The sequence below is a fragment of the Sphaeramia orbicularis genome, chromosome 15 (genome assembly GCF_902148855.1).
Source record: "Sphaeramia orbicularis chromosome 15, fSphaOr1.1, whole genome shotgun sequence".
NCBI lineage: Eukaryota > Metazoa > Chordata > Actinopteri > Kurtiformes > Apogonidae > Sphaeramia > Sphaeramia orbicularis.
The window spans coordinates 48160359-48184786 of NC_043971.1; the positions used below are offsets into that span (position 1 = coordinate 48160359).

At 39.4% G+C, this 24428-nt stretch overlaps 1 protein-coding gene across 2 annotated transcripts in view; it reads left to right on the forward strand.

The window, feature by feature from the left end:
* Positions 1 to 3305: 3305 nt before the first annotated feature.
* ncapd3 (non-SMC condensin II complex, subunit D3) overlaps positions 3306 to 24428 on the forward strand; it is a 70967-nt gene continuing 49844 nt past the window's right edge. The window contains exons 1-11 of one of the 2 annotated variants that reach the window (XM_030156476.1): positions 3306 to 3382; positions 6607 to 6779; positions 8333 to 8495; positions 12815 to 12981; positions 15627 to 15797; positions 15877 to 15935; positions 16028 to 16115; positions 18780 to 18913; positions 19752 to 19824; positions 19949 to 20074; positions 23941 to 24193. In XM_030156476.1, the coding sequence (XP_030012336.1) occupies positions 3331 to 3382; positions 6607 to 6779; positions 8333 to 8495; positions 12815 to 12981; positions 15627 to 15797; positions 15877 to 15935; positions 16028 to 16115; positions 18780 to 18913; positions 19752 to 19824; positions 19949 to 20074; positions 23941 to 24193 (1459 nt within the window). In that variant the 5' untranslated portion in view covers positions 3306 to 3330. Of the gene's footprint in view, positions 3383 to 5408; positions 5451 to 6606; positions 6780 to 8332; positions 8496 to 12814; positions 12982 to 15626; positions 15798 to 15876; positions 15936 to 16027; positions 16116 to 18779; positions 18914 to 19751; positions 19825 to 19948; positions 20075 to 23940; positions 24194 to 24428 lie in introns of those variants that run through there. The other variant, XM_030156477.1, reaches the window with a different exon arrangement.

Sequence of the window (24428 nt, forward strand, 5' to 3'; positions counted from 1 at the left end):
TGCAATTTCACTCTGTGATTTTATGAAGATCTACATGATCAGTAAATTAAATATAGGAAAATACCTGATTTTCACTGAAAAATGCCAAATATAGAGGATAATACTATAATAGATGGTGACAAATCACTGTGGAATGTCAAAAAAGTAAGTTGTGACAAAAAATAGTTGTGGGTCTTTAAGGGTTAAATTAAGTTTGTGTCATATCAGTCCCTGGACTCTTGTATGTTTTGTCTGTCTTGTGTGTCGTTTCCTGTTTTATTTTGTAAGTCCTCCTCTTGTGTCATGTCTGGTGTCTTTGCTTCCCTCCCTTCCCTGAATGTTTCACCTGTGTTGATTACCTGTCCCCGCCCTGATTTGTTCCACCTGTGTCTCATTGTCTTCCATCCCTTCTGTGTATATAAGCCCTGTGTTTTCCCCTGTTCTGTGCCAGTTTGTATTCCTCCCTTGTGGTGTGTCTACTTATCAGCGTTACTTCTGATCCTGTTTGTTTGCATGCCTGTCTATTCCTGACCTGGATTGTTCCTTGACTACTGAGATTTGCCTGACCCCCTGCCTGTACTTCAGCCTGATCTGCCACTTCTGTGTTTGACCTTTTCGCCCGGTTTTATGGTACGTGACTCAGCCTTATCCCCTATGTACTGTTGCCTGTCTGTCAGTCTCCCTGTGCATGACCTGGTCTGTCCCCTGACTTTCCTTTGTTTTTTCCTAGTCGGGTTCCCCTCGTGTGCTCCCGACCCGGGCCGGGGGTTTTACCCCTTGGATTCGGACGTCGTGACGAATCCACAGTCAGAACACCAAGGACTCACTCAAACCCTCTTTTTGTGAACTGTTTATCCTGTCTGTATTTAATAAACACTGCTTAACTGTATTTTTGTCTGCGGGTCGTGCATTTGGGTCCAGACCTCATACTTCTGGTTCTCACAGTTTGTTGCATGTTGCAGCAGAACACAGAAATGCTGCTTCACCTTTATTATTGACTTGTAAATGTATTTTCTAGTATTCTATTGAAGCTCATTGTGTATATCAAGATTCATTTATTTGAGGGTAAGAACTTTTCTGTCGAATATAAGTTTTAAATTTTAAACCTGTTTTTGTAAAATGTGAAGTTAATATTGTGGAACCTGTGCTTATGAATTAGATCTTCACAGTATATTGCTATATTATTGATTAATTTTCAACTCCTTCAGTCACAAATATCTCAGTCATTCTAAACTGTGAACTGGAAACAGGATTTTCACAAGAGAGATGTCTGTTATGACTGACAAAGCCATAATACCCCTTGTGCACAATAGTAACCATTATGACCACCATTTTACAGCTATTTTAGGTTTTGTGAGATATAATGGCATTTAATTAGTTTCTGCTTATCATGCAAATACTTTTTTTTTCAATGCATCGTAACAGCTTCTTGGTGACTTACACTGTATTTCTACCATTTCAGAACTGTCCTTGATATAGATTTATCATATTCAACCATTTTCAAGATGTGACCTGACTGATCCTAAAATATAAACCCATTCCCAGAATAATTTGGACATTTTCTAGACTACAACGGCAAAATAACTAAAATTTCTGATTTGAATTAGTTTTAACCTTTATCAAACCACCAAAAGTAAAACAAAATATTCAGTCTGCAATATGCTATAAATAAATAAATAAATAAACTTGACAGAGATCAACTAAGTCTGAGGATTTTATAGAATATAAAATTATACAGTTACCATTGTTCTGCAAAGAATGGGTTGTGGCTCATCACATTCTGCCAAACTTCATTGTTGTCAGTTGAAAGACTTCTCGATGTAAAATCACTAAGAATTTGTCATTCACCATCTACATTACATGATATGAGTCTGCAGAATTTACCTTGTATAAAGGCCAAGTCTGGAAATCAAGGTTCATTGTATAAGACATTTGAGCCCTCATGACAAGTCTCATGCAGTGCGCGGCCATGGTTTAGGAGGTAGAGTTGGTCACCCTCCTTGCCTCCAGTGCCACTCACACTGGTGTATGAATGCGTATGGATGTTTGGTGGTGGTCGGAGGGGCCGTTGGTGCAAATTGGCCGCCACGCTTCTGTCAGCCTGCCCCAGGGCAGCTGTGGGTACAGATGTGGTTTACCACCACCAGAGGGGGAGTGTGAGTGTGTATGAATAATGGGTCAATAATGTAAAGCACTTTGAGTGTCCAAAAAGTGCTATAGAAATCTAATCAATTATTATTATTATTATTATGCAGTGCTGTAGAAAGACATATGAAAACATTTGTGATGGTATTTAGGTACATCAGTGCCCAAGCACAGTTGACCTGCATGTGTGGGAAGGTACCATAGATGTAAAGGCACGGAGTGGAAATTTAGAAAGGCATATGTAGCCATCAAGATGACATGTTTCCCTTGAAGTCCATGGTTATTTCTGCCTGACAATGCCACATTTTATTCTGCTTGAGTTTTAACAGTATAGGTTCATTGTCACAGAATGTGTGTTGGACTGTCTTGCCTGCAGTTTGAAGGAGTATCACAGTGTTACCCACCACAGGCTGCTGAACAACTGAACAGCAGGAATTGAGTAAAAGGTAAATTTAAAATTAACAATAATTAAATTAACTAATGAAAGTGTAATTAAAAAGGAAAGTCAATATGATACAGTGATCACAAACATCGCATTGTCTGTACACTGCATGTGTGTGTGTATGCACTGGAACATTTTCCAAACTGCAAATAAAACTCGTCATTGTTGGCTTCAATAACAATTTCTTCAAACATTTTCTTTGACGAAATTACTGGTTGGATTAATTTCACATTTTTTATGAAGCTTCCTTGTGACAATGTCTACAAAGTTTGTTCACAGTTTTGAGAAATTTAGATTTTTTGAATTTTCGACAAATTTTGGAAATATTAAGAATGTGTCTTTACTTTTAATGCTCCATATTTTGATGGCTTTTAACATGGAAATACTTAGAGATATCAATATAGTTACTATTCAGCACTGATAGGAAGTCATTAATTTGTTGAAAGTACCACACACTTCTTTTGGGAGATTGATCTACTGCATCAAGACCACAGGACTCTAACATAGCGGCAGAGCCTGACAACCTCGCAAATTCAATTTATTGATTCTTGATAGAACATACTGTTGAGATACAGTGACATCGGTCCTATTTTTTTTTTTAACCCATGTGATTACTTCTGTGCAACATGGCCTGCATATCCACTCCGACACAGACGGTGGCGATATTCACCTTTTAAAACGGTTTGGATCCGCCGATGAGCAGGGTTTTACTGCGCATGTGCAAGTGTGAATCGTTTCAGGCGGGCATATTCAAAACAGGCGAGATGGACTTAATATCTGCGCTCGACTTTCTGAAGTTAAACATAATTCCACAAGGTAAAGTCCTGTATTTTTGTGTAGTATGACCTACATTGCTCTATTTCACCGGATGGGGGTATTAATTATGTTACATTGTGGTGGTTTCAGTCAACCGTTGAAGCTAAAGCTAACTCACTGGTATTTCCCGGGTTTATTGCTGTGCTCTGGCGGTCTACAGCTGAGATTTAAGGAAGGTTTAACAAACTTTGAGGATAACCCTGGTCTTTAAGTTGACCAAACCAAAGTCGGAAAGGAGGTTCAGTTTCGGAACAGTTGATCGGATTTTGCTGAATAATTTGAGACGTTAATGATAATGGCTTAAGGAGAGATAACACTGATCATTCACTGATCCTCTGTCTTTATGGCGTTATTCATTGCCATATTCTCTATTTACTATATTAACTTTAGCTTTTATTGAATGTGTTCACAACCTGAGGTCTTTATGTAGTCGTCAGGAATTATGAGATGAGACTGAATCCACACTGCACTTGATACTTACGAAATTGGCAGTTGTTGAACGAAATGCAAACTAACTGTAGGAATACAAATTAAATATAGCTCATTATACAGTGTATATGTAGGCATGAGACTAAGATCTTTGATATTGGGCGGTGGGCCAAGTCAACCTATGTCGTATGAGGGACCGAACCTGTCATACAGAAATATAAATATGGCTTGATTAATTAATTCATGTGCCAATGCATGATACAAAACAAAAAAGGCATTTAGTTTCCTTAACATTTCATTTTCCGTACCATTTATTTATTACCTTTGTTGTTATTTATATTTTTCCTTCTTTAATTTATATCCCTGCATTTATTTCTGCGTTGTTTTTATTTTTATATTTTATTTTCATCTGACATGTTATTAATTTACTGGCATTTTTTATTCAAAGTCATATTTACCTCCCCACTATTCCTCTTTTTGTATTTTCTTCTCTATTTATTTCCTGTGTCACCTATTAATTTCTGCATCTCTATTTTACATTTGTACAATGTATTTGAATAAAGTTCAACAAATATTGCTATGTGGTGTGTACCTGTCTTCTTCTAGGCACTGGTACCATGTCATATTTATCTTATTGCAATATTCAGTGACAGTAGTTGCCTCAATCTGACCTCTAGATTATTTCACAGATTAGATGGCTTGCTGTGTGTACCAGGCTGCTAGCCACCAACATTTTATGATTGGGAGCTTCTGAGTGAGGAGTCTTAACCAAAGAAATTTTAGGCTTCTCCTCAGTGTGTTAGACAGACATCTCACCTGTACAGACATTTGTCAGACTTCTGGATGCATTGAGTTGTGTAAGCTACAATGCATTTGATTGAGGGGGGTTCACAAGTTATTCATCAAACAAGATATAATTTATTTGAATGATCTGTAAAGTCAAAAACCATACAACATACATACGTACTATCGATATAACCGACTGCATTTTCAAACATTCATACCAACACCTTTGCGAAACACTATCGCATCAGAAAACATTACTGAAATGCAAAGCTAATCATTTTGACTGCTTGTATACTGTCTTTCTCATCTGGCAGGTTGGTTGCAAGTACATCCCAACAAAAGATTTTCCCAGTAACACACTGTTTTAGAAGATGGCAAAGACATGGTGATAACAGGAGACAAAAGGGAGAGCTGAGTGAGAGGCAACCTGAGTTGTTTATGTCCGTGTTGTCCATGAAACTTAACGCAAATTGCTCATTATTAGTTAGCTGTCCTGCAGGTTTGTTCTGCTCAAAACAAATAGTGTTAAAAAGACTATTTTTAATGTTGGTGCGCAAGGCAATGATGGAAACTGTCTCTATGGAGCTTGAATATTTTTTTTTTTTTACTATATCATCATTGAAAGACATCACACACAGTTTCTCGGTAACTATCAGAAACAAGTTATTGGGGTCCGGCCAACACACACTCACTGCTTTGAAGCTTGAGTCTTATAACTGTTTGTCAACTGTTTGGCTATACTTTATATATTCACTTGTGCCTCACAGCAAGAAGGTCCTGGGTTCGATTCCAACACCAGTCGATGGGGGTGGGACCTTTCTGTGTGGAGTTTGCATGTTCTCCCCGTGTCTGCGTGGGTTCTCTCCGGGTACTCCGGCTTCCTCTTATCATCCAAAGACATGCACTGATAGGTTAATCGGTTAATCTAAATTGCCCATAGGTGTGGATGTGAGAGTGATTGTTTGTTTGTCTCTATATGTCAGCCGTGTGATGAACTGGCAACATGTCCAGGGTGTACCCCGCCTTCGCCCATAAGTAGCTGGGATAGGCTCCAGTAACCCCTGTGACCCTAGTGAGGATAAAGCAGGTTCAGAAAATGAATGAATGAATTTACATATTCATGTATTTGAAAATACAGTCAGCAAAATGTCAGTGGCAAGTGTTGTCAGACTCTCAGGTAGCTTAGAGTGGTATTTGTGGGGCATCAAGCACCATCTGTTGTAGAGCTGCAGCTAGTGATTAGTTTTGTAATAGATTAATTTATCAATTATTTTCTTTCATTATATTCGATTAAATGATTATTTGAATAGGTGAAAAACAGTATAAATGTGAAACAGACATGTCTGAAAATGACAAACAAGGTATTCCAGAACCAGCTGAAAAAAAGTGTATAAGGATATATAAAAAATATACATATAGAAATAACAACAGTATAAGGGGGTGGGGTGGGGGTGTCATTTAGACATTTTCTGCCTTTTTGTTCTTGTGTCTGAGGCTGAGCTATGCTCCATGTTGTTTGTGTTGATCCTGGCATCATGTGCATTACAATAAGCATCTGTGTGAAACACAATAGTGGAACCAAAGTTTAGTTCCAGCAAAATTAGCTTCGATTCAGGAAATTTGTAATTAAATATTTTTTATCGGTTCGAGTCAGTTGATTTGTCAGTGTGTTGTGTGGCTTGGCTTGGCTTGGCTTGGCTTGGCTGTTAAACTGGGTCTGAATAGATGTATCAAAGCAAAGTTAATTACTAATGTCACATCATTAATTTGAACATGGTGCAGACACTGGAATGCATACATTCAGTTGATATAAAACAGACATAAACAGATTTTGATCCAGTAGCCTTATTGCTATAATGACATATAGGAGACAGTTGTTTTAACACCTAAACAAGATCTAGATGTCATATATTTTGTGTAACCTTGAGATCATCTGTAAAACTTGTATAATAGTTGTATTTGGTTACCTTTGTTGTTAACTAGCACTGTCTGTGTTTTGTGATTTTCAGCTTGGGTGGATGAAGTATGGGATTTGGAGTTTACAGAGAAAAAGTCATTAGATGATACCATTGAAGAAGACCTCACAGCCAGTGATGAAAAGGCCTTCAGAGACCTCTACCAGTGTTTACTAGCTCACACTGCTGAACAACAACAATCTACAGACACCGATGCTGCATCACAGGTAAAACTTGTGTAGCACAGAGCAGGTCCAGGACTGCAAATGGCTTATTTAATCAATCTAGGACTTTTTGATTATGAATAATTTATCACTGTGGCTGCTTTCCTACCTTACATGCTGTTTACATCCAATATTTTTTTTTTTATAAGTATTCTTAAGTAATGACAAAGGTTGTTTAAGACTTGAAAGCATTTTGCGGTCTAAGCTTATTGCTTAGACATTTTGCTGCTTGCTCCCTCTTTTAGACATGTATGTTGTTATATGAATGCAATGGCTGTTTTACACAAATTAATAAAGACTTGAATCACTTCCATTAATGTCAAAGCTGAAAGTGACGCATCAAATTTCAGTTCTGTCTCTCTACAGGGCACAAATCTGAACTGTATGCTGTATATAAAAAGTGGATGAATCCTCTGTAATGTTGTTCATTAGTTTGTGAACTGCTGTTTTGAAACAAAAATGGCAGCATCATTTTGTTTGTTTTTAGAGACAAATGTCCATTTAATGGGTGAAGGGGTGGAATTGAAGAAGAGACTAATTCTCATGTTACAAAACCAAGTAATTTCAGCTTCTTGATAAATGTTAACAAATAGACCTGTGCGAAGGTTTGTCAAATTTGTGGAATGTATAAACACACTAGTTAGCCCTGCCTGGCCTAATTAGCAGGCTAGTTGACAGACCATATAATCCAATATGAATTAATGCTGAGATTAGCTATTGCAGCTCTGGTGCTCTTGCTAGTGTGTCTATATAGTGTAACAAGTTAGCTGACAATCAAAACCCAGTTGGCAGACATGCACAGATTGCACTCACTCATATGTCACTCCTAGAAGCCATGCCTAATGTTGGACATTTTAACAAGCGAGTGACTGTTTTGCTTTTGGAGCCATTCAAGGAACTGCAGTTTTTGTCACTTTCACATTGACTTTATCTTTCTGCCCCAGAGGTTGCCATGTTGATCGAAGTGAACCCTGTCACAGTAAAGATCTTATCTGTATTAAGTAAAATGTGGTGAGAAATTGTTGTTTTTGTCTGCCACATTCATAAAGAAAATGACTTGTACTGTCTCCAAGTTATGTGAGGCCAAGCTACATGTCTGCATCTGCTCAAACTCCATGGACCCCCAAAGAGTGTGTGTCTTCTGAGGGAGTTTCTGTTTTGATGGTTAAATTTTCTGCAAGCTAATTTTATTATGAGGTCATTTGAAAGACTTAAAAATATCATTATTGTCATTGTAACAAGCACAACGAAATTTACAGCAATGAAGTCCTAAGGTAGAAAATTAAATTAACAAGACACTAGATGCTGCTTTTTGTAACTGTCTTTTGGAAGTAATTGTAATGTATTTATGTATTTAGAACTGTTGTTCATTATTATTATTTACCACTCTTCTTTTATACTATCTAGCTAGATGGGAAATACTGATTGAAATGCAGTGTGTGAGTTAAAACCTAACCTATGATCCAGCCACATCATTAATGTGATATCTTATTTCTCTGTTTAGTTATAGCATTCAAGTCTAGGTTTAACCTGACTTTTCCCATGTTGCATTGCAGAGTATCTGGGCACTGCTGGGTGAGAATGGGGTGTCTGTCAAGTCCCTGGTGGCTGTCCTGTCTTTTTTTGTCCTGTCTGGACAATCCAAAACAGCCACAGTCCAGCAGAGGGTGAGCGGCCTGCATGCTGCGTCACTCTACCTACTTTTATTAGGGCTACCAGGTAATAACCCACAGTGTGTTGAATGCAGACAAAAAGGTCTGCCTGCCCTCTCCAAAAAGTTCAATATTTGTAAAATAATGAATATGCATGATATTGTATGTATAATTTATATATGATGATGAATATTATTTTTTGTCCCTATTTTTTGACCTATTCTTTGTACAGATGTACCATGCAATTCGTTGAGTGTGTTTTCATACCTTCTGCCTTTCTACTTGAATCAACTGTTGTGTGTTTTGTTTATTTGGATAGGTGTGACTACACAGCAGTGGATTCATGTACACTAGAACAATGCTTGAGTTTTAGAGGTGGTTCAGTTCCTAACAAACATTTGAATGGTTGTTTGTGGCAGATACATGGCCTGGTTGCCATTGACCTGTATCACATAAGAATGATTAGGCCTAGGAAAAAAAATGTTGTGTTTCCGGTTTCCCGACCGACCCTAGAAAAACCTGCCGACCCTAGCCTTTTTTTTGGGGTGGGCCGCTGGCAGGGGACATAAATTTTGCGATCTGACACCAGAGTGATGAAACGTTGTAGAATAGGTTTTCTAACATGCTCTGCTTACTCCTAGTGTAATAGAAAAGGTTAAATAAAGACATCCACCAAGCCTAAGGTTCAACGATGACATCTGGGTTTAATTAATAGGATTGGAACAGATCCAAGTCGCGCCAGGCTTTGGGGGTTTCACACTAGGGCAGTGGTTCTTAACCTGGGTTCGATCGAACCCTAGGGGTTCGGTGAGTCAGTCTCAGGGGTTCGGCGGAGGTCAAGACACACACTCGACTCATTAGTTGGGTGTGTGTGTCGGGCTAGGTCCGTGTATGTAAACAAATGGCTTCGGAGACTCTTTCTCTGATTGACATCCAATATATGCGGTGTATTGTTGTTGCTTATAGCACTACAACACATCCGGAAGTGTTTATAATCTCTTCCACTTGTCTGACGATGAATTATTTGAGTATTTTCCACATCATTGTTATGACTTTTGCTACTTCCTGTTAACCACGGAGGCAGCCATGTGTAGCGTTTGTTTACATTTTTCGGTCACCGTACTGGTCAGTTACAATCATGTGACGACCGTCGCACCGTCGCGGATGGAGAAATCGTATTACGCTAAAGCCGAGCTAGTGCCGTAATAAGGATGCTGGACATAAAAACGAAGAAAAGGAACAGACTTTGCTGTGAAAATGGCAAGAGAGTGGCACTTACCAAGGTGAAGCCACGCATTTCTGAACTGGTCTCTCAAAGGCAACAGCAGAAGTCACACTGATTTGCAGTAAATATTCATTATTATTGTAGCCTGATGGAAATTAGGTGATGGGTGTGTGTTAAAATGTTAAAAATGATAAATAGCATAAATACAGTAAGTTCATTATTGGAATACAAAAATTAAAACCATTTCAGTGTGGTAGTATTAAAAAAGGTCATGTCTTTGTGAAAAGGTATGTAATTTGTTGTGAGTTCATGCACTGTATTGGTTTTGTTCTTTGAACACAGTGATGTTAATGCACGGTTCATTTTGTGCACCAGTAAAACATACCTGTGTCTTGAATTTGGAAAAAAATCATATTTTATTTTTTAATAAAGAAGGGTTCGGTGAACGTGCATATGAAACTGGTGGGGTTCAGTACCGCCAACAAGGTTAAGAACCACTGCACTAGGGGTTTCAAAGTGTTGTTTGCTGACGTGCGACATGCGCGGTAATTTGATTAACATTCTTTGAAGGACGGGACATCGTAGGTTCACAAAGTAACATGTGTGACCCCACACCTGTGCATAACGTAAAATCTGTTCCATTGATAAATTATAGCTCAACTGGGCGGGCAAAATAGCTCAAAGAGTATCACCTCTTTATTCCCCCCCCCCCCCCCCCCCCCCCCCGGCACACAAAGGTCATATGACTGTGGCGCATTCCATTGTTAGAGGAGGTACGTGTGGGGAATAGTGGCCAAGTGTGGCTTACGATATGGTCTTAATCTATGTCATTAGGTACTGTAAACTGATTAAAAATTGTCAAAATAATCGAAAATGAAGATAAAAACTACGTCAGTGTTCTAAATGCTGCAATGATTGTTATGTAAAAGCAGACAATCACTTTGTCACAACATGGACTAGTCCAAGGTGAAAATGACTTTTGATCCGTAAATAATAGCTCCTTTCACTGTAACTTGTGTAAATTTGGCTTACATACCGTTCTACAAAGAAATTTCATTACCTGCAGGCCGTGTTTTAGATATTTTCTGTCACCCATTTCACTATGTGACTCCACTTGTCTTACTGAGTGATGTGTCTCCATACATTTCAGTTTTACTATGTTCTACTGCATTGTATTAGTTGGATCACTAGAGTTTGGGCCAAAGTGTAAAAAAAAAAAGAGAATCCCTACCTACCTACCCTAATTTTTCAGGACTGAAACCGGAAACACAACTTTTTTTTCCCTAGGCCTTAGGGGTTTGTGATGGGTCTTTTGGTTCAACCCCAGGTTTTCAGTGTCACAAAACTTTGCTTTTTATTGGAGTATTATTGCCAATTACTGTACATACATGGCACTGGACCAGAATAACTGATTAATTGTTGTTGACAATTAAGATTATCTATTAATATTATCATTAATTTGTTTTAGTAATTTTTAACACAAGAAAACGGTCTGATTTCACCTTCTTAAATAATAATAATAATAATAATAATTATAATGGATTAGATTTCTATAGGGCTTTTCAAGGCACCCAAAGAGCTTTACATTATTGATCCATTCATTCACTCTCATATTCTCACTCTGGTGAGACTGGCAGTGCAGGCCTAAAAAAAGTAAAAAACAAATTTGATCCACAATGCAGGCACTGAGAGTATCCATGAGGAAGATGAGATATACAGTCCATCTTAACCCTTTACATAGTTAAATGTCAAACAAGTGGTGCCAGGCACAATAAACCCTGCCCGTCGCACGTATTGTAGCTTATTTTGGCATCGATCCAGCTGATGTCATCATGTATCAAGTAAATGAGGGGGGGACGGGGACATTTAAAAAAATTAATTAAAAATTTAACTTTGACCTACTTTTCCCAAAATGTAACCATATCTATTCTGGGTCACTGGCAATCTATAAACCCAATTTGGTATGAATTCAACCAATAGTTTAGCTGCTACAGACATGTGACATTTCACCCATCATAAGTAAATTGGGGGGGGTTAAAATTCATTAAAAATTTTAACTTTGACCTACTTTTTCCAAAATGTATACAGCTCTATTCTGGGTCCCGGTCCCAGCGCATCTCGGACCGGGTCCGAGGTGAGCTCGGATCCGGTCGGGACGTGACGTAGGGAAAACCACAAAACATTGTGCTGGAAAATGATAATCGTTAAGAAGAACTGATAACCTGATTGCCTCTCGGTTGTGTTTGTGGGTATCCTATGGGCTCCTATGTCACTCTGTCATTATTTCTCTTTCTGCGCCATGGCACCTGGCACCGAGCTGTGGTACAGGTGTCCTGTCGAGCCACCCTACACCCGCTATGTCTCAGCTCCTCCCTGTAACTCACTCACTCATTCCGTACTCTGCTCAGGCTGTGAATGTACAGGCTGTAACTGACGATATTTAGTGTAATTCTTTACTTATGGGACACATTTACATTTCAAAGAGCAGCAGACTATCAACTGACCTCCCAGTAACATAACACAATGGAGAGGTGGGTTTAATGCGGAAGCTGGAGCAGGCGCTGGAGCCAGGTCAAACCCACCAATAGAAACTCTTCTTTCATCCATCGGCCCATTAAGTGCAGTTAAATTCGCAAGCAAAATTTTTGAAGTTGCAAACAAAGGATTGATTTTCAATCAAAACTTTTGAAGTGTCAAGCAAAAGTTTTTAACTCACAAAGCAATGAGGACTGATTTATAAGCAAAATGATCTTTTTTTTGATTGCCGCTTACTGTCTTTTGCTCTCAAATCTCGTTTTTGGTTGCAAATTTATTCTTTTTAATTGCAAATCCATTTTTGATTGATGAATAAAGAAACAAATTTCTCTCCATACTTGGGGGGTAGGGTAATAGTCTCAAAAAACAGGAACTGAGTAAAGCATTAAAGCCATGGGTTCACGGATTTTATAATGTTTGACCGACAGTACAGTATATATTTGATATTAAAAGCTTCCATTCTACTTGTTTGAATTTTGTTTTTACATTTGTTCTTTACAAAACCCACACAGAATAACATCAAGGCTGAACTGAAAGAAAAAGACTAATATAGTCTTGTCTATAGAAATGACAGCGTTTCATTTTGTAAAGGATTAATTGCATATATACATGTCTTTTACTTTCAGGGAGCATTGCCAACAAGGTTTTTCATGAGGTATTTTTGGACACATGTTCAAACATGACCTTTCATTGCTGGCCTCAAGATTCTGGCAAGAAGCGCAAAAAGGAGGTGATGAAGAGCTCCCAGGCTGAAAACAAACGGCCCAAACGGCACCGCAAAGACTGTCAAGAGGTACTGTGAGACCTCACTCAAATATATTAAACTACATGTCGTGATTATAATATTGGCAGGTTTCTTAACAGAAGTTGTTGACTTCGGGGGAAGATGATAGCTATAAAATTAAAAAAACAGCCTTAGAAGCACCTTTATGACCATTGGTTCCAGTGATACAGCTTATTAATTTGTTTATTCAGGTATTTATGACTCTGACTTAGATGTTCAGGTTAACAGATATCTTTCTGATGAAGTTAAAACAGCAGAATTCCAACAATGTCACCTTAGGATGAAGGCGAAATGGGGTCAAACTGGATGTTAGCTTTTTCATGTTAGTAAGTATGTACAGGGTTCCCGCGGGGTCTTAAAAGTCTTGAATTTACAACTCTGCATTTAATACCTTTAGAAAGTTGTCTGTGTACGTTCTCATTTGCCCAGATCATCAGTCTTCTTGGTAGTTCTTCTCGGTTCAACTGAACTGGTTTAGCTCTTTTGAAAATGTTTTGTCTCCCTTTCAAGAGACTTCTTTAGAAGATCGGGCCGATCCGGACCTGGTTCAGGGGGTAAACACATGTCCTGCTCCCTCAAATTAAAGTTTCTGAAGTTAGGGAAAAGGAAAATTAGCAGCACAACAGTGGGAAGCTTAGAGGAATTAGTAACGCATCTATAAGTTTCACTTTCATTTTAAGGTCCGGTAGTGATGCGTGAGTCGTGTTTTTTTTTTTTTCAACCCATGGGGCTTTTGTGGAATTATCTGACCCACCCCAACCTGACCCGCAAATAAACTGATATTCTTTTGACCCACCTCGCAAGTAACCCACTGATCTGGGCATCACTAACATACGGCACAGAACGCACCCCCATATAATACCTGGATAGACCTGTCCATAGACGCGCTACAACAGTGGCCAACATATGGCCCATGGGCCAAAACCAGCCTGCCAAAGGTTCTAATTTTTCCCACAATATGAATTTGGACAGTGCAAAAATTATGATGAAATTATTAAGAGTCAAAGGTGTCATACTTGTTCTAGTTCAGGTTCCACATTCAGCCCAAATGTGATCTCAAGTAAAATAGTAGTATAATAACCTATAAACAATGACTCCAAATTTAAATCAAAATTTTATTGTAAAAAGTCGGTATCGGATTAGTATCAGATTGGTAGCAGCAAAACTAATCCTAAAAAAATCGGATCGAAAGCAAAAACATCCAGATCAGGACATCACTAATAACTGGTGGGGGAATCTGGATTTATAAACATGCAGGGAGAGCGGTCTGTATAGGTGTTAATCCCAATTTAAGTGTTAGGGTCCTAAGGGGGGGGGTGTCCCTGGGGGTTGGGTCATTCGTGGGTATTGTGTGTCAGTTTTAGGGTTGTTGACCAGAGGAAGTGGGTCACTGTCCAAATCCTTCAGTGGGAGTTTGTTTGGTTTCAGGTGAGTCCAGGTGTGGAAGGTATTAAATTTGGTGTTAAAGTATTAAATTTTATATGGTAGGTCTTAAAGCTATACCTACCGATGTGGCATTTCTCACAGCACTTAGTAAAAGTTTGAACATGAACAACCCACCTCCCTCCAAAGCCCCGCCCCCTTCCCTCTGCCTGAGCTCTGAGGCTCCTCCTCCTCTCCTGATGCGCGATGGAAACGGTGGAGGAAGCAGAGGTGGAGGTCCGGTCCGTTTTGGCGTGTCCGCGGACCCCTCCCTCAGTAATCAGATGCATCATCCACGTGCCGCGGGCCCGCGGCTCCTGTTCCATCAGTAGACCTGGTCTGTGCAGTACTGGGTCAGTGTCTTCACTGCAGTGCCCAGGGGATGGGCGCGCACTGTGAACGCGCGGCCTCCGCGAATTTTCCGTGGAATTTTGAGGTTTCATAGTCCATACAATTATTATCCTACATCATCATACATTGTGTGACACCATGTACATGTACCTGAATGAGTCCCACCGTCATAAAAGCTGAGCTTTATGCAGACCTGTTCAGTCCAGTACAGCTGACTTCCAGACTTTTATCTCCATCTTTCACTAATCAGACTCCCGTTTGTGCCCCTCAGTTGTCGTTTCTGTTCATAAATCCGTTTCTTCCCTTCCACATGTGCATGTCAGTTCTATCCAAACACATCCTAGACAGTAGACTGTGGTCAGTGACAGGAGAAGCAGCGCCAGTGAAGCGTCAGATTCAGAGGGACACATATTGGATGTGAGGCGGCGATAATGGATTGGATGCTGGACGGCCGTAATGGATGACTGACAGGAGGCTCAGTCAGGTTCGGCCAATTATTTCATTCGGACCGACTAAAATGATTGGTCAGACTTTTATTGGAAATATATGAGAATTAAACATTTTTGAGTTTCAATATCTGGTGGATTTCTTTCACATTTTAGTTTGACACACACTTATTAGGAGCATTTTAAGATGACAAAAGAAAAGTGTAAAAATGCCACATCATACGGTATAACTTTAAGTTATCCTGCCATAAAGTTATTCTATATAAATTGAATTATTGTCTATAAATAAAATTGAATTGAACTAATGTAGGAACCCTGTAAGTATATTTTAATCAGCCATTAAAAAGCCACTATTGGTTGACCCCTACTAGTTTACCAGTATAAAGAGGATGAAATTACATGATGCATGATGGTTTCTGTCTGTATTCTACTCAGGTGGATATGGATGAGGCAGAGGAAGATGAGGAGGAAGGGGAGCCTCATTTCACTGGCCAGGACCTGGCAAATATCAGAGCTGCTGTGGTTCTTCTGGTTCAGAGTCTCCTCAGGCTCTTGCAGACATTGCCACTCAAAGGCAGACCACAGAGTGCCAACAACTGCACCCAGGTGAACCATGACTCCACTCTGTTTGTAGAGGCTGCTCATCACTGGCCTCTGTTCTCAACTGGCTCATTTCTGTCTGCAGATCTTCAGCAAGCTTCTGTACTTGGAACCAGTCACTGGAGAGCTAGACTTCACTGCTGAGTGAGTTTTATGCACTAAAGCTTTTTTGTCTTCTTGACTTATATCCAGTATTAAGGAGATGAAATCTAGCTTCTTCTGTTTTGTCTCCACAGGGATTTCACCAAACTGAGGAGTGTCCCTGCAATGGCTTTCTATGGACTGCAGCTGCTCTGTTCCCCAAAACACGGAGACCAGAAAGAAGTCAGTTCCAAACCTTTTTCCTCTGTGCTGTCATAAATAATCATTGTACATAGTGGTGGGCTAACACTATTAAGACACTTACCCCCTTGGCCTGTATGTCAATCTGTTTAAAACCAGAATAATATTCGCATATCCCATATGTGTTAGTTGGAAAATTCTTCAGTCAGTAATATTAGTCAATATTATTCATGTAAACATACTCACTGTTACAAACAAAGCAGTAAGGAAACTTTGTCATGTTTTACATTTTCATATTTCTATTATGGATAAGCAAACAATTTAGGTGTTTTCACAAAGGCTATATGTGCAAAAATCTGACAAATCTAAGGGTTCATCGTGCAAGATGTGTGCAGGCACATGTTCTGTTTTGTGTTTGTAGCTTTTTGTTCTTTGACATTAGTTTATTGGATTTCTGAGCAAACGGTAGCTATTGTTGCAAGGAAACAGCAGAGGCAACTGAAAAATATGGGAGTGAGCCTACAGAAAATTGGCAATTGTTAGCTTAGTGATGGAGATAGCTAATGTCAACCAAATAAAAACTCCAAGCACAAAATGGTCTTGAACATAAATTTCACTTAAGTACTTAAGTACATGTGATTCTCATATATAGCATGGGAATTGGCCATTTGAATCTAGTCGCACATGGGTATTTTGTAAAATGTTGATTTTTCTATGCATTTGTACCTTTTAGGAAAACTAAAAGGACAGAGGATATTTAGAAACAATGCTGTGTGGACGAACTACAATTTTTGTATTTTGTATTGTAAGAATATGCCTTCATTTGTTTTGTATGTAACTGAATTTTGTATAGTGGTAGGCTAAGTATGTTCTTTTGGGTTGAATTGCCTTCTTTTGATTTGCATGGTCTTGACAGGATTTCATTTGTGTTTTAGTGTTGTATGGACAGTTTTTTCCCTCTCGGCCAAGGGGTATTGTAATTGTTTTGTCATCTGTCTGTCCGTCTGTCTGCTTTTCTGTCCATTCAACAACATTATCACATTATCTGAAGTAGGGCTGCAAGATTTTGGCCAAAAATATAATCCCAATTTTATTCATCTAAAAACTAGAGGTCGACCGATTATTGGCCGGGCTGATTATTTGCGCCGATATTTGGAAATTTGACGTATATTGGTATTGACCTTTTTTTAATCCGATGGGCCGATATTAAGAAATCAATTTAAAACTGGGTTATTTTGGCTCAGATGCAGTGGGGGTTTCAGAGTGGGCATTCTTGTGATTTAAAATGTTTTCAACTAAATTTCATCTGAGCTTTGCAAATACAGGAAGAACATTATGGATGTATCCATTATCAGGGTTTCTGTAGGTCATTAACAAGCATTAAAGGTCAATAAATAGATTTTGTGAAAATTAAGGGCTTAAATGGCATTAAAAAGCATTAAATTCAATGTCCAGAGCAGTAAAAAATTAAATACACTTGATGGGGAAAAAAGCATTGTTCATGATTTAATTTGATTATATAAATATTTAATAATTTTGCTGGGAAGTATATAGTGTGATGATTGACAGGCGGAACCCTTTAATTGGCTATTGTTTATGGCCGATACACAAAGTCACATCACCAGATGTTTGGAATGTAGTGTGCTGTGAGTGTGTTCATGCTGTGGCAAAACAGTGGAGGGAATATGAGCAAATGTCAGAAAAATGGGAAAATGCAAGTTTCAGCAGAAGTGATTGGAGGAGGAACTATTCAGAACTGGTAAAAGCGTGTCAATTGTAAACCGTCATGTGTATATAAAACTGTATCTGCAGTTGGACATGGGCATTAAATTTGTTTAAAGTGGCATTAAAAAGGGCATTAAAAAGTATTAATTTAGATTTGCTGATACCTACAGAAATCCTGATTATTTCTTCCGACATGTAGGTGAAAAAAAGAAAAAACTAGAAAAGCACTTGGAGAGCGCAGACCTCCGCCAAGGCAGATCAGTGGACCCCCTGTGCCCCCCTCAATCACTAGCAAAATATAACCATTTGTTCCTTGTGCCAGTATCAACATTTCCTGAAATTTTCATCCAAATCCGTCCATAACTTTTTGAGTTATCTTGCACACGGACAGACAGACAGACAAACCAACGCTGGCAAAAACATTACCTTCTTAGCGGAGGCAAAAAAACAGGAAACAAATCTAAATTACTGCACTGAAGTCAGATTTTGCTTGGAAATTTCTGATCATGGAGAAACGTAAAGCTCCTTGTAGTAATGGGGTATTTTTAGGCTCAGATACTATCATGCAAACTGATTTAATAAAATAAATTTATTTTTACACTTGTATTGAGAATTAAGTATGTGATTTTGTGATTGTTAAAGCTGCATATGACTTTCGTCACCAATTTTTCATCAAATCTGTAAAACCTGAGTCATAGTCTAAGTATCACGAATCTGCGTGGAGATCCGCTTCCCACAGTGCACGTTGCGACAAATTTCCAAAAATGTCCAAGTGACCTACCAGCTCTGTTTGTAAACAAATGGATTGTTTATGGTGGAGTACATTTTGAAATTTTTCACTGTCAGAGAAGAGAGTCAGGTGCGTAATCACAGAAAGACTTAAGGATTTGTGATACTTAGGCTGCGACTCGGGTTTTACAGATTTGATGAAAAATTGGTGACAAAAGTCATACACAGCTTTAAGTGTTCTGTTGTATCCAGTCTCTGCGGAGGGTTTTCCACCGGCTGCTCTATGTCATCCTGATGATGAACAAAGGCAACAGAGGGAAGCCCACCGTCCTCATTCCCAGCCAGGCCAACCTTGCCATCCGCAAACAGGCCATCCATTTTGTTTGGTAAGCAGCTGTGTTTCAAACAAATGTCTTATTAAATTTAATGTTAACGTATCTTAATATAGATCTTGGACAAGTGAAATTGAATGACGTCTTAACATGATGAATGTATAGCATTGATGCATCCATGCACTGCTGCTATACATTTTTATAAATAAATAAATAGTAAATAAATAAATAAAACTGCAAGCTCTGGTCAACTGGTATTTTCATTGTTATAAAAATGGTCAGTATTTATTTATTTTTTTAATTGATATTGGAAGAACCTGTATTGAAGCAAAGCTAACACTGTTGTTACCTAGCCTGTCTGCACAAGACGTGAATTGAAAATTTGAAATATGATTATGTGAATGTTATGTTTCACATAATTAATTTCTCGTTAGATATGAAGGTAGAGTCAGATAATGGGGTATGATAAGCACCAATTAATAAATGAAAATTACTAGTTTTTGATCAAATAATATGTTGACATAATATGTCTCAGCCAACTTCTGGTTGAAGGGGTATTGTAATCATTTTGTCGTATGTCTGTCTGTCCATTCAACAACATAATCGCATTATCTGAAGAATGTATTGAGATGCCTGCACCAAATTTATACTGTGGATGCATCTTGGCATGGAGCAGAAGCCTAATGAAAATAGGTCACCTTGATTTACTTTTTCAAGGTCAAATGGCCTTGTGCAGTTATAATATCTGAGTACTTTCAAATATAAATATGTATGTAATAAGTTTTACACAAGGACAATCTAATCTAAATTATAGGGCAGTAACTTTCAACAGAATCTTACACTATATTTGGCCGAGGGGTATTATGTTTTTTGTGTGTGTGTGTGATTTCAGTCACATTGTGGCTACACTGAACGAGCTGGCTCGGCCTTTCCTACAAATCCTCCTGCAACACATCTGCTTCCAGGTGAGTGGTCTCGCAAGCACTGCCCTGATTTGCCTGAAAATTATGGACTTCTGTCAACAGCAGCTACAGTCAGAACCAGCTACTGCTTATCAGTTAGTTTTGCTCTTGTATAATCGATTTGCAGATGGTGGAGAAGAGTGAATTTCGTAGCCATGGTGCACAAGCTGTTGGCCTGCTGACTGCACAGATGGGAAGTACGGACTACGCTGGCTTCATCAAGTGGCTGTATAACTACTCCAGACACTCAAAGGTAATATTGCACAGTGTTTCTTACAGAATTGTTTCATACCTATGGTTCAAGGTGGTGCCACAGGGGTTGTGAGATGCCTCTAACAATTTCCTATAATAGCAACGTTCAGTCAGATAGCTTTTTCAGCTCATTATGTCTATTAGTCAGATGGTGTTGTCAAAGACATTGTGTGGAAGCTGTTTTGTTGCAAGTAACACTTAGATGAGAAAAGCAGGTCCATCCCTTACCTGCTTACCTGAATCCTCCTGCTTGGTGACATCAGGGCTCTATGGAAACATAGAGCCACAAAGCACAGTCTCTGCTCAAGTGTTATTATATCCTCCCCATAACGTAGAGCCAAGATATTTTGAAAGTCAGTGTTATCAGCTGTTTGTACAGAAGACACCCGTCCTCTACATCTTCTGGGTTTGGGCTTGACAAAATGAAAACCCGAAAAATATACCCAGAATAATCCTGTTCAGTGTTTCCCCTAGTTTTGCAGATGGTGAAGGTTCCCACAGTCGTGCAAACTGTGAGCGGTGCAGACTCTGCGCACACTGTCTGCGGCTGTTTGAAGTTTCATAGTTGAGTGTACCAATTTCACATTTAAAACAGGTCGATGTGAAGACTTCCTGTCGAGCAGTCTATTGTGTGACACCAAGTACGCAGAGTCAGTGCGGTCGTAAAAATTGGGCTTTGCATGGATGTGTCTGGCTGACGTCCGCTTTGGGTCTGCCTCGAGTATGCATGGACGTCCATTGAGTCAAGTACGCCTGACTCTGTGGGGCCTTAACGATCTGAACCGAAAACGCAAAAGTGCTGTTGTGTTCTTACTTTTAATTCCACGTTTAGACATGCGTTTTTTGGGGGAAAATCTGCATACAGATGGACACGTAAAAGTGTGTGAAATTTCCTATTTATCAATGTAGTATGCACGCCAGGTCAGCGGCGCCTGCAGCTGTACGTCCATACTGCATACCGCTGTACATGCATACATGAGGGAGAGAGAGACAGTGATACATATAGACACATAACTGGGAGCTGATGGAGAGCCTTTCTCAGAACTGCATTCGAGGTCTGAGGAGCTATGCCCGGCTGTGAGCTGCAGGCTGGGGCTGTGCCGGTCTGTGTTCTTGGAGGGGCGGGAGGTGCCGTTGGGGGGCGTGGGGCACCCTGCCTAATAGAGGGAATGCGCATACGTCACTTCCTCCCTGGGCCACACCCCTCTAAGTCAGACTGAGTGGCAAAAACAAACCGGCTCTACATGGCGGAGCATAGCAGTAACTACAGTGAGACCGGGAAAAATGTGGAATATAACATGAAATTAAAGACAGTTGGACTGGATATGGATCCATACAAGCTACCAAACAAGTGGTCTACGAACATTGATATGTGGCCGGAAATCACGTATCCTGACATTTATATGAACCTGATTTCAACGCCGGGAAAATACACAATGGAAACCCTGAAAGCATCCAAAAGCCAAGGAGTTGTTGACATCCTCGTCATCGTTACTTAGAGAATTACAGCTGGTGAGTGCTTTCAATTCAACATACTATTGTTTTTGAGGTTTTATGTCAGTGCAGATGTATTTTCTTGGTGGTGATTTCCAAAGTAAAGGCCCAGCAGTAGTGCTCACAGTTCACTACTGATTTACTGTAGTTTAACCCTTAGTATTGACCCAAGTGAGTGGATGATCTACTGGTACTTTGGATATTTAAGTATAGTTAACATCAAATACTTGATTCAACACAGCTACAACAGCTTTGTGCTCGAGTACCCCCTTATTTGGAAAACTAGGTTAGCCTCAGATTAAGCTAGTTTACAAATCATGTAGAGCACAAGGTTCATAATCGCACAATTGAAGACAAAAATGTTTCAGTTATGAAATATAGAACTAAATGACAGATGCTAACATGAAGAGCTTTACTACTACTAATAATAATAATAACTTTATTTATATAGCACCTTTTAAAACAAAGTTTACAAAGTGCTTTGACAAACAAATAAAAGGCACAACAGCAGGATACAAGATGTAAGTAAAAACACTAAAAACACTAAAATAGAAGCAACATAGTAGGAGAGATGTGTACAACAATGCAGAAACAAGACACTTCAAATAGATTAAATGAATCGGAATAAGGAGGGCAGGGGTAATGTAACATGGTGCTGTTAAATCAATGCAGAAGTAGAGGCGTGAGATAAAACAACATCATGTATGAGAATATAAACCAACAATCAAATAGGATAAGATTCAAATTAAAAAATTAAAAGGGACAAACATCACATAAAAGCAAGTCTATAAAAGTGTGTTTTAAGAAGTGACTTAAAAGATGCCATTGATTCCGCAAGCCTTATTTCCTCGGGCAGGCCGTTCCAAAGTCGAGGGGCCCTGATGGAAAAGGCCCGGTCACCGTTAGATTTAAGCCTCGACTTTGGAACAGCCAGGAGCCCTCTGCCCGAGGATCAAAGGCTACGTGCTGGCTCGTAGGTAGCTAACATGTCATCTATATAGCTTGGGGCCAGACCCATTCGGGCTTTAAAAGTAATCAGTAAAATCTTAAAATCAATTCTAAAACACACAGGGAGCCAATGGAGGGATGCCAGGATAGGAGTTATGTGATGTCGTCTGTTAAAACCAGTGAGAAGCCTAGCTGCTGTGTTCTGGACCAATTGGAGGCGGGACAGTGATTTTTGATTGATGCCGGACAGAAGTGAGTTACAGTAATCGAGTCTTGTGAATATGAATGAATGTATAATTGTTTCCAGATCTGAGTGAGGGACTATTGGTTTGATTTTTGAAATGGTTCGCAGATGTAAGAAACATGATTGGATAACTTTATTGATGTGGGGTTGGAATGTGAGGTCTGAGTCAAATATTACACCAAGATTTCTGGCAGTTGGTGTAATATTTGAGGAGAGGGGACCGAGGCAGTTTTTTACGGCAGTGGTGGAATGTGGTGGACCGAACAATATGACTTCTGATTTAGAGTTGTTTAATTGCAGGAAATTCTGGGCCATCCAACGGTTTACATCATTAAGGCAGTCTGACACAGCAGCTAGGCTTCTCGGGTCATCTGGTCTCAGGGGCAGGTGTGTCGTCCGCTTAGCAATGAAAGGAAATGTTATAACGCTTAAAAATCTCACCAAGTGGGAGCATATAAATAGAAAATAAAATCGGACCTAAGAACTAACTAAGAAGTAACGTTAGCCAAAACGATATGTAATTTAAGGTATGATTTTACGCAAGAATACAGCATAAATTAACATTACCTGACAAGAAATGGCAACCACAAATCCAGGTTTAATTGCCTGGATTCCAGTGATTTCTACGAATTGCAGTGATCCATCTGCTTCTTCTGTCTTTGGCTTTAGGTAGCCGGTAAAACGATAGCTCTGAGTGCTTTTTAAACCTATTTGTGCAATCAATGGCACAACAGCTCTTCCCCATTTTTTAGATTGTTCTAAAGTTTTCGCAGTATTCAAGCCAAAGCCGCTACTCATCTCCCTCTTTCTGCCACTCAGTGCACGTAACCGCGGTGACTTCCGCTAGCAGTGACGTCACGTGCATACCCTCTATACAATTGAAGGGGAAACACTGCGGTTTTACGCTTTCACACTAGTAAATTCTACAGAGTATAGTCCATGTTTAATGTCTTGTCCTCGTCCTCTATTGCTAATGAATCAAAGTGCAGGCATCTCTGCACAACTCTTGAGTTTTAGGTCCAAAACCTTACCTTTTATCTCTGACATGGGTTAATTCAGCTGTTTGATTTACCCATTGCAGACCTACAGTTTTATTGAAAGTTGGGGTATGTTGTGTAGTCATTCAGTGTCTACTTTAATATTCCAGTTAAATCTCAAAGCAGCTATCTGTGGTTCTGTAGATGGTGTGCCGCCTGTTCTCTGTGGATGTGGTGATGGTTCTACTGGAGCAGCCAGAAAGAAGGCCAGAAGACTGTCAGGATTCAGAGCTGGTCCATTTCTTGCCCCACAAGTTCCTCATCCAGAATCTGCTATTTGCACGGAGGAATGATGAATCGCCCATTGTCCAAGGCCATGCATTTGCATGTTTGGCACAGTGTCTGGAGCTCCCTTCACTCAATGCCACTCGGGCTGTTCATGCTCTCTTTTCTACCAGTGAGTTAACACATACACAGAACCTGAGTGCCACAAAACACCTGAGTTTCAGAAATCATTGCAATTTCTTCGTCAGAGTAAATGTGGGTATGAGAGTATGAATATATTTAATTTTACGCCATAAATTCAGACCGCAAATTTTGAGACTCATCACTGTCCGAGACACTTTGTTGTTCAACACTTTGTTTGTTTGACACTTTGTTGTACATATACCTTAACTATGTGCATAATGTCT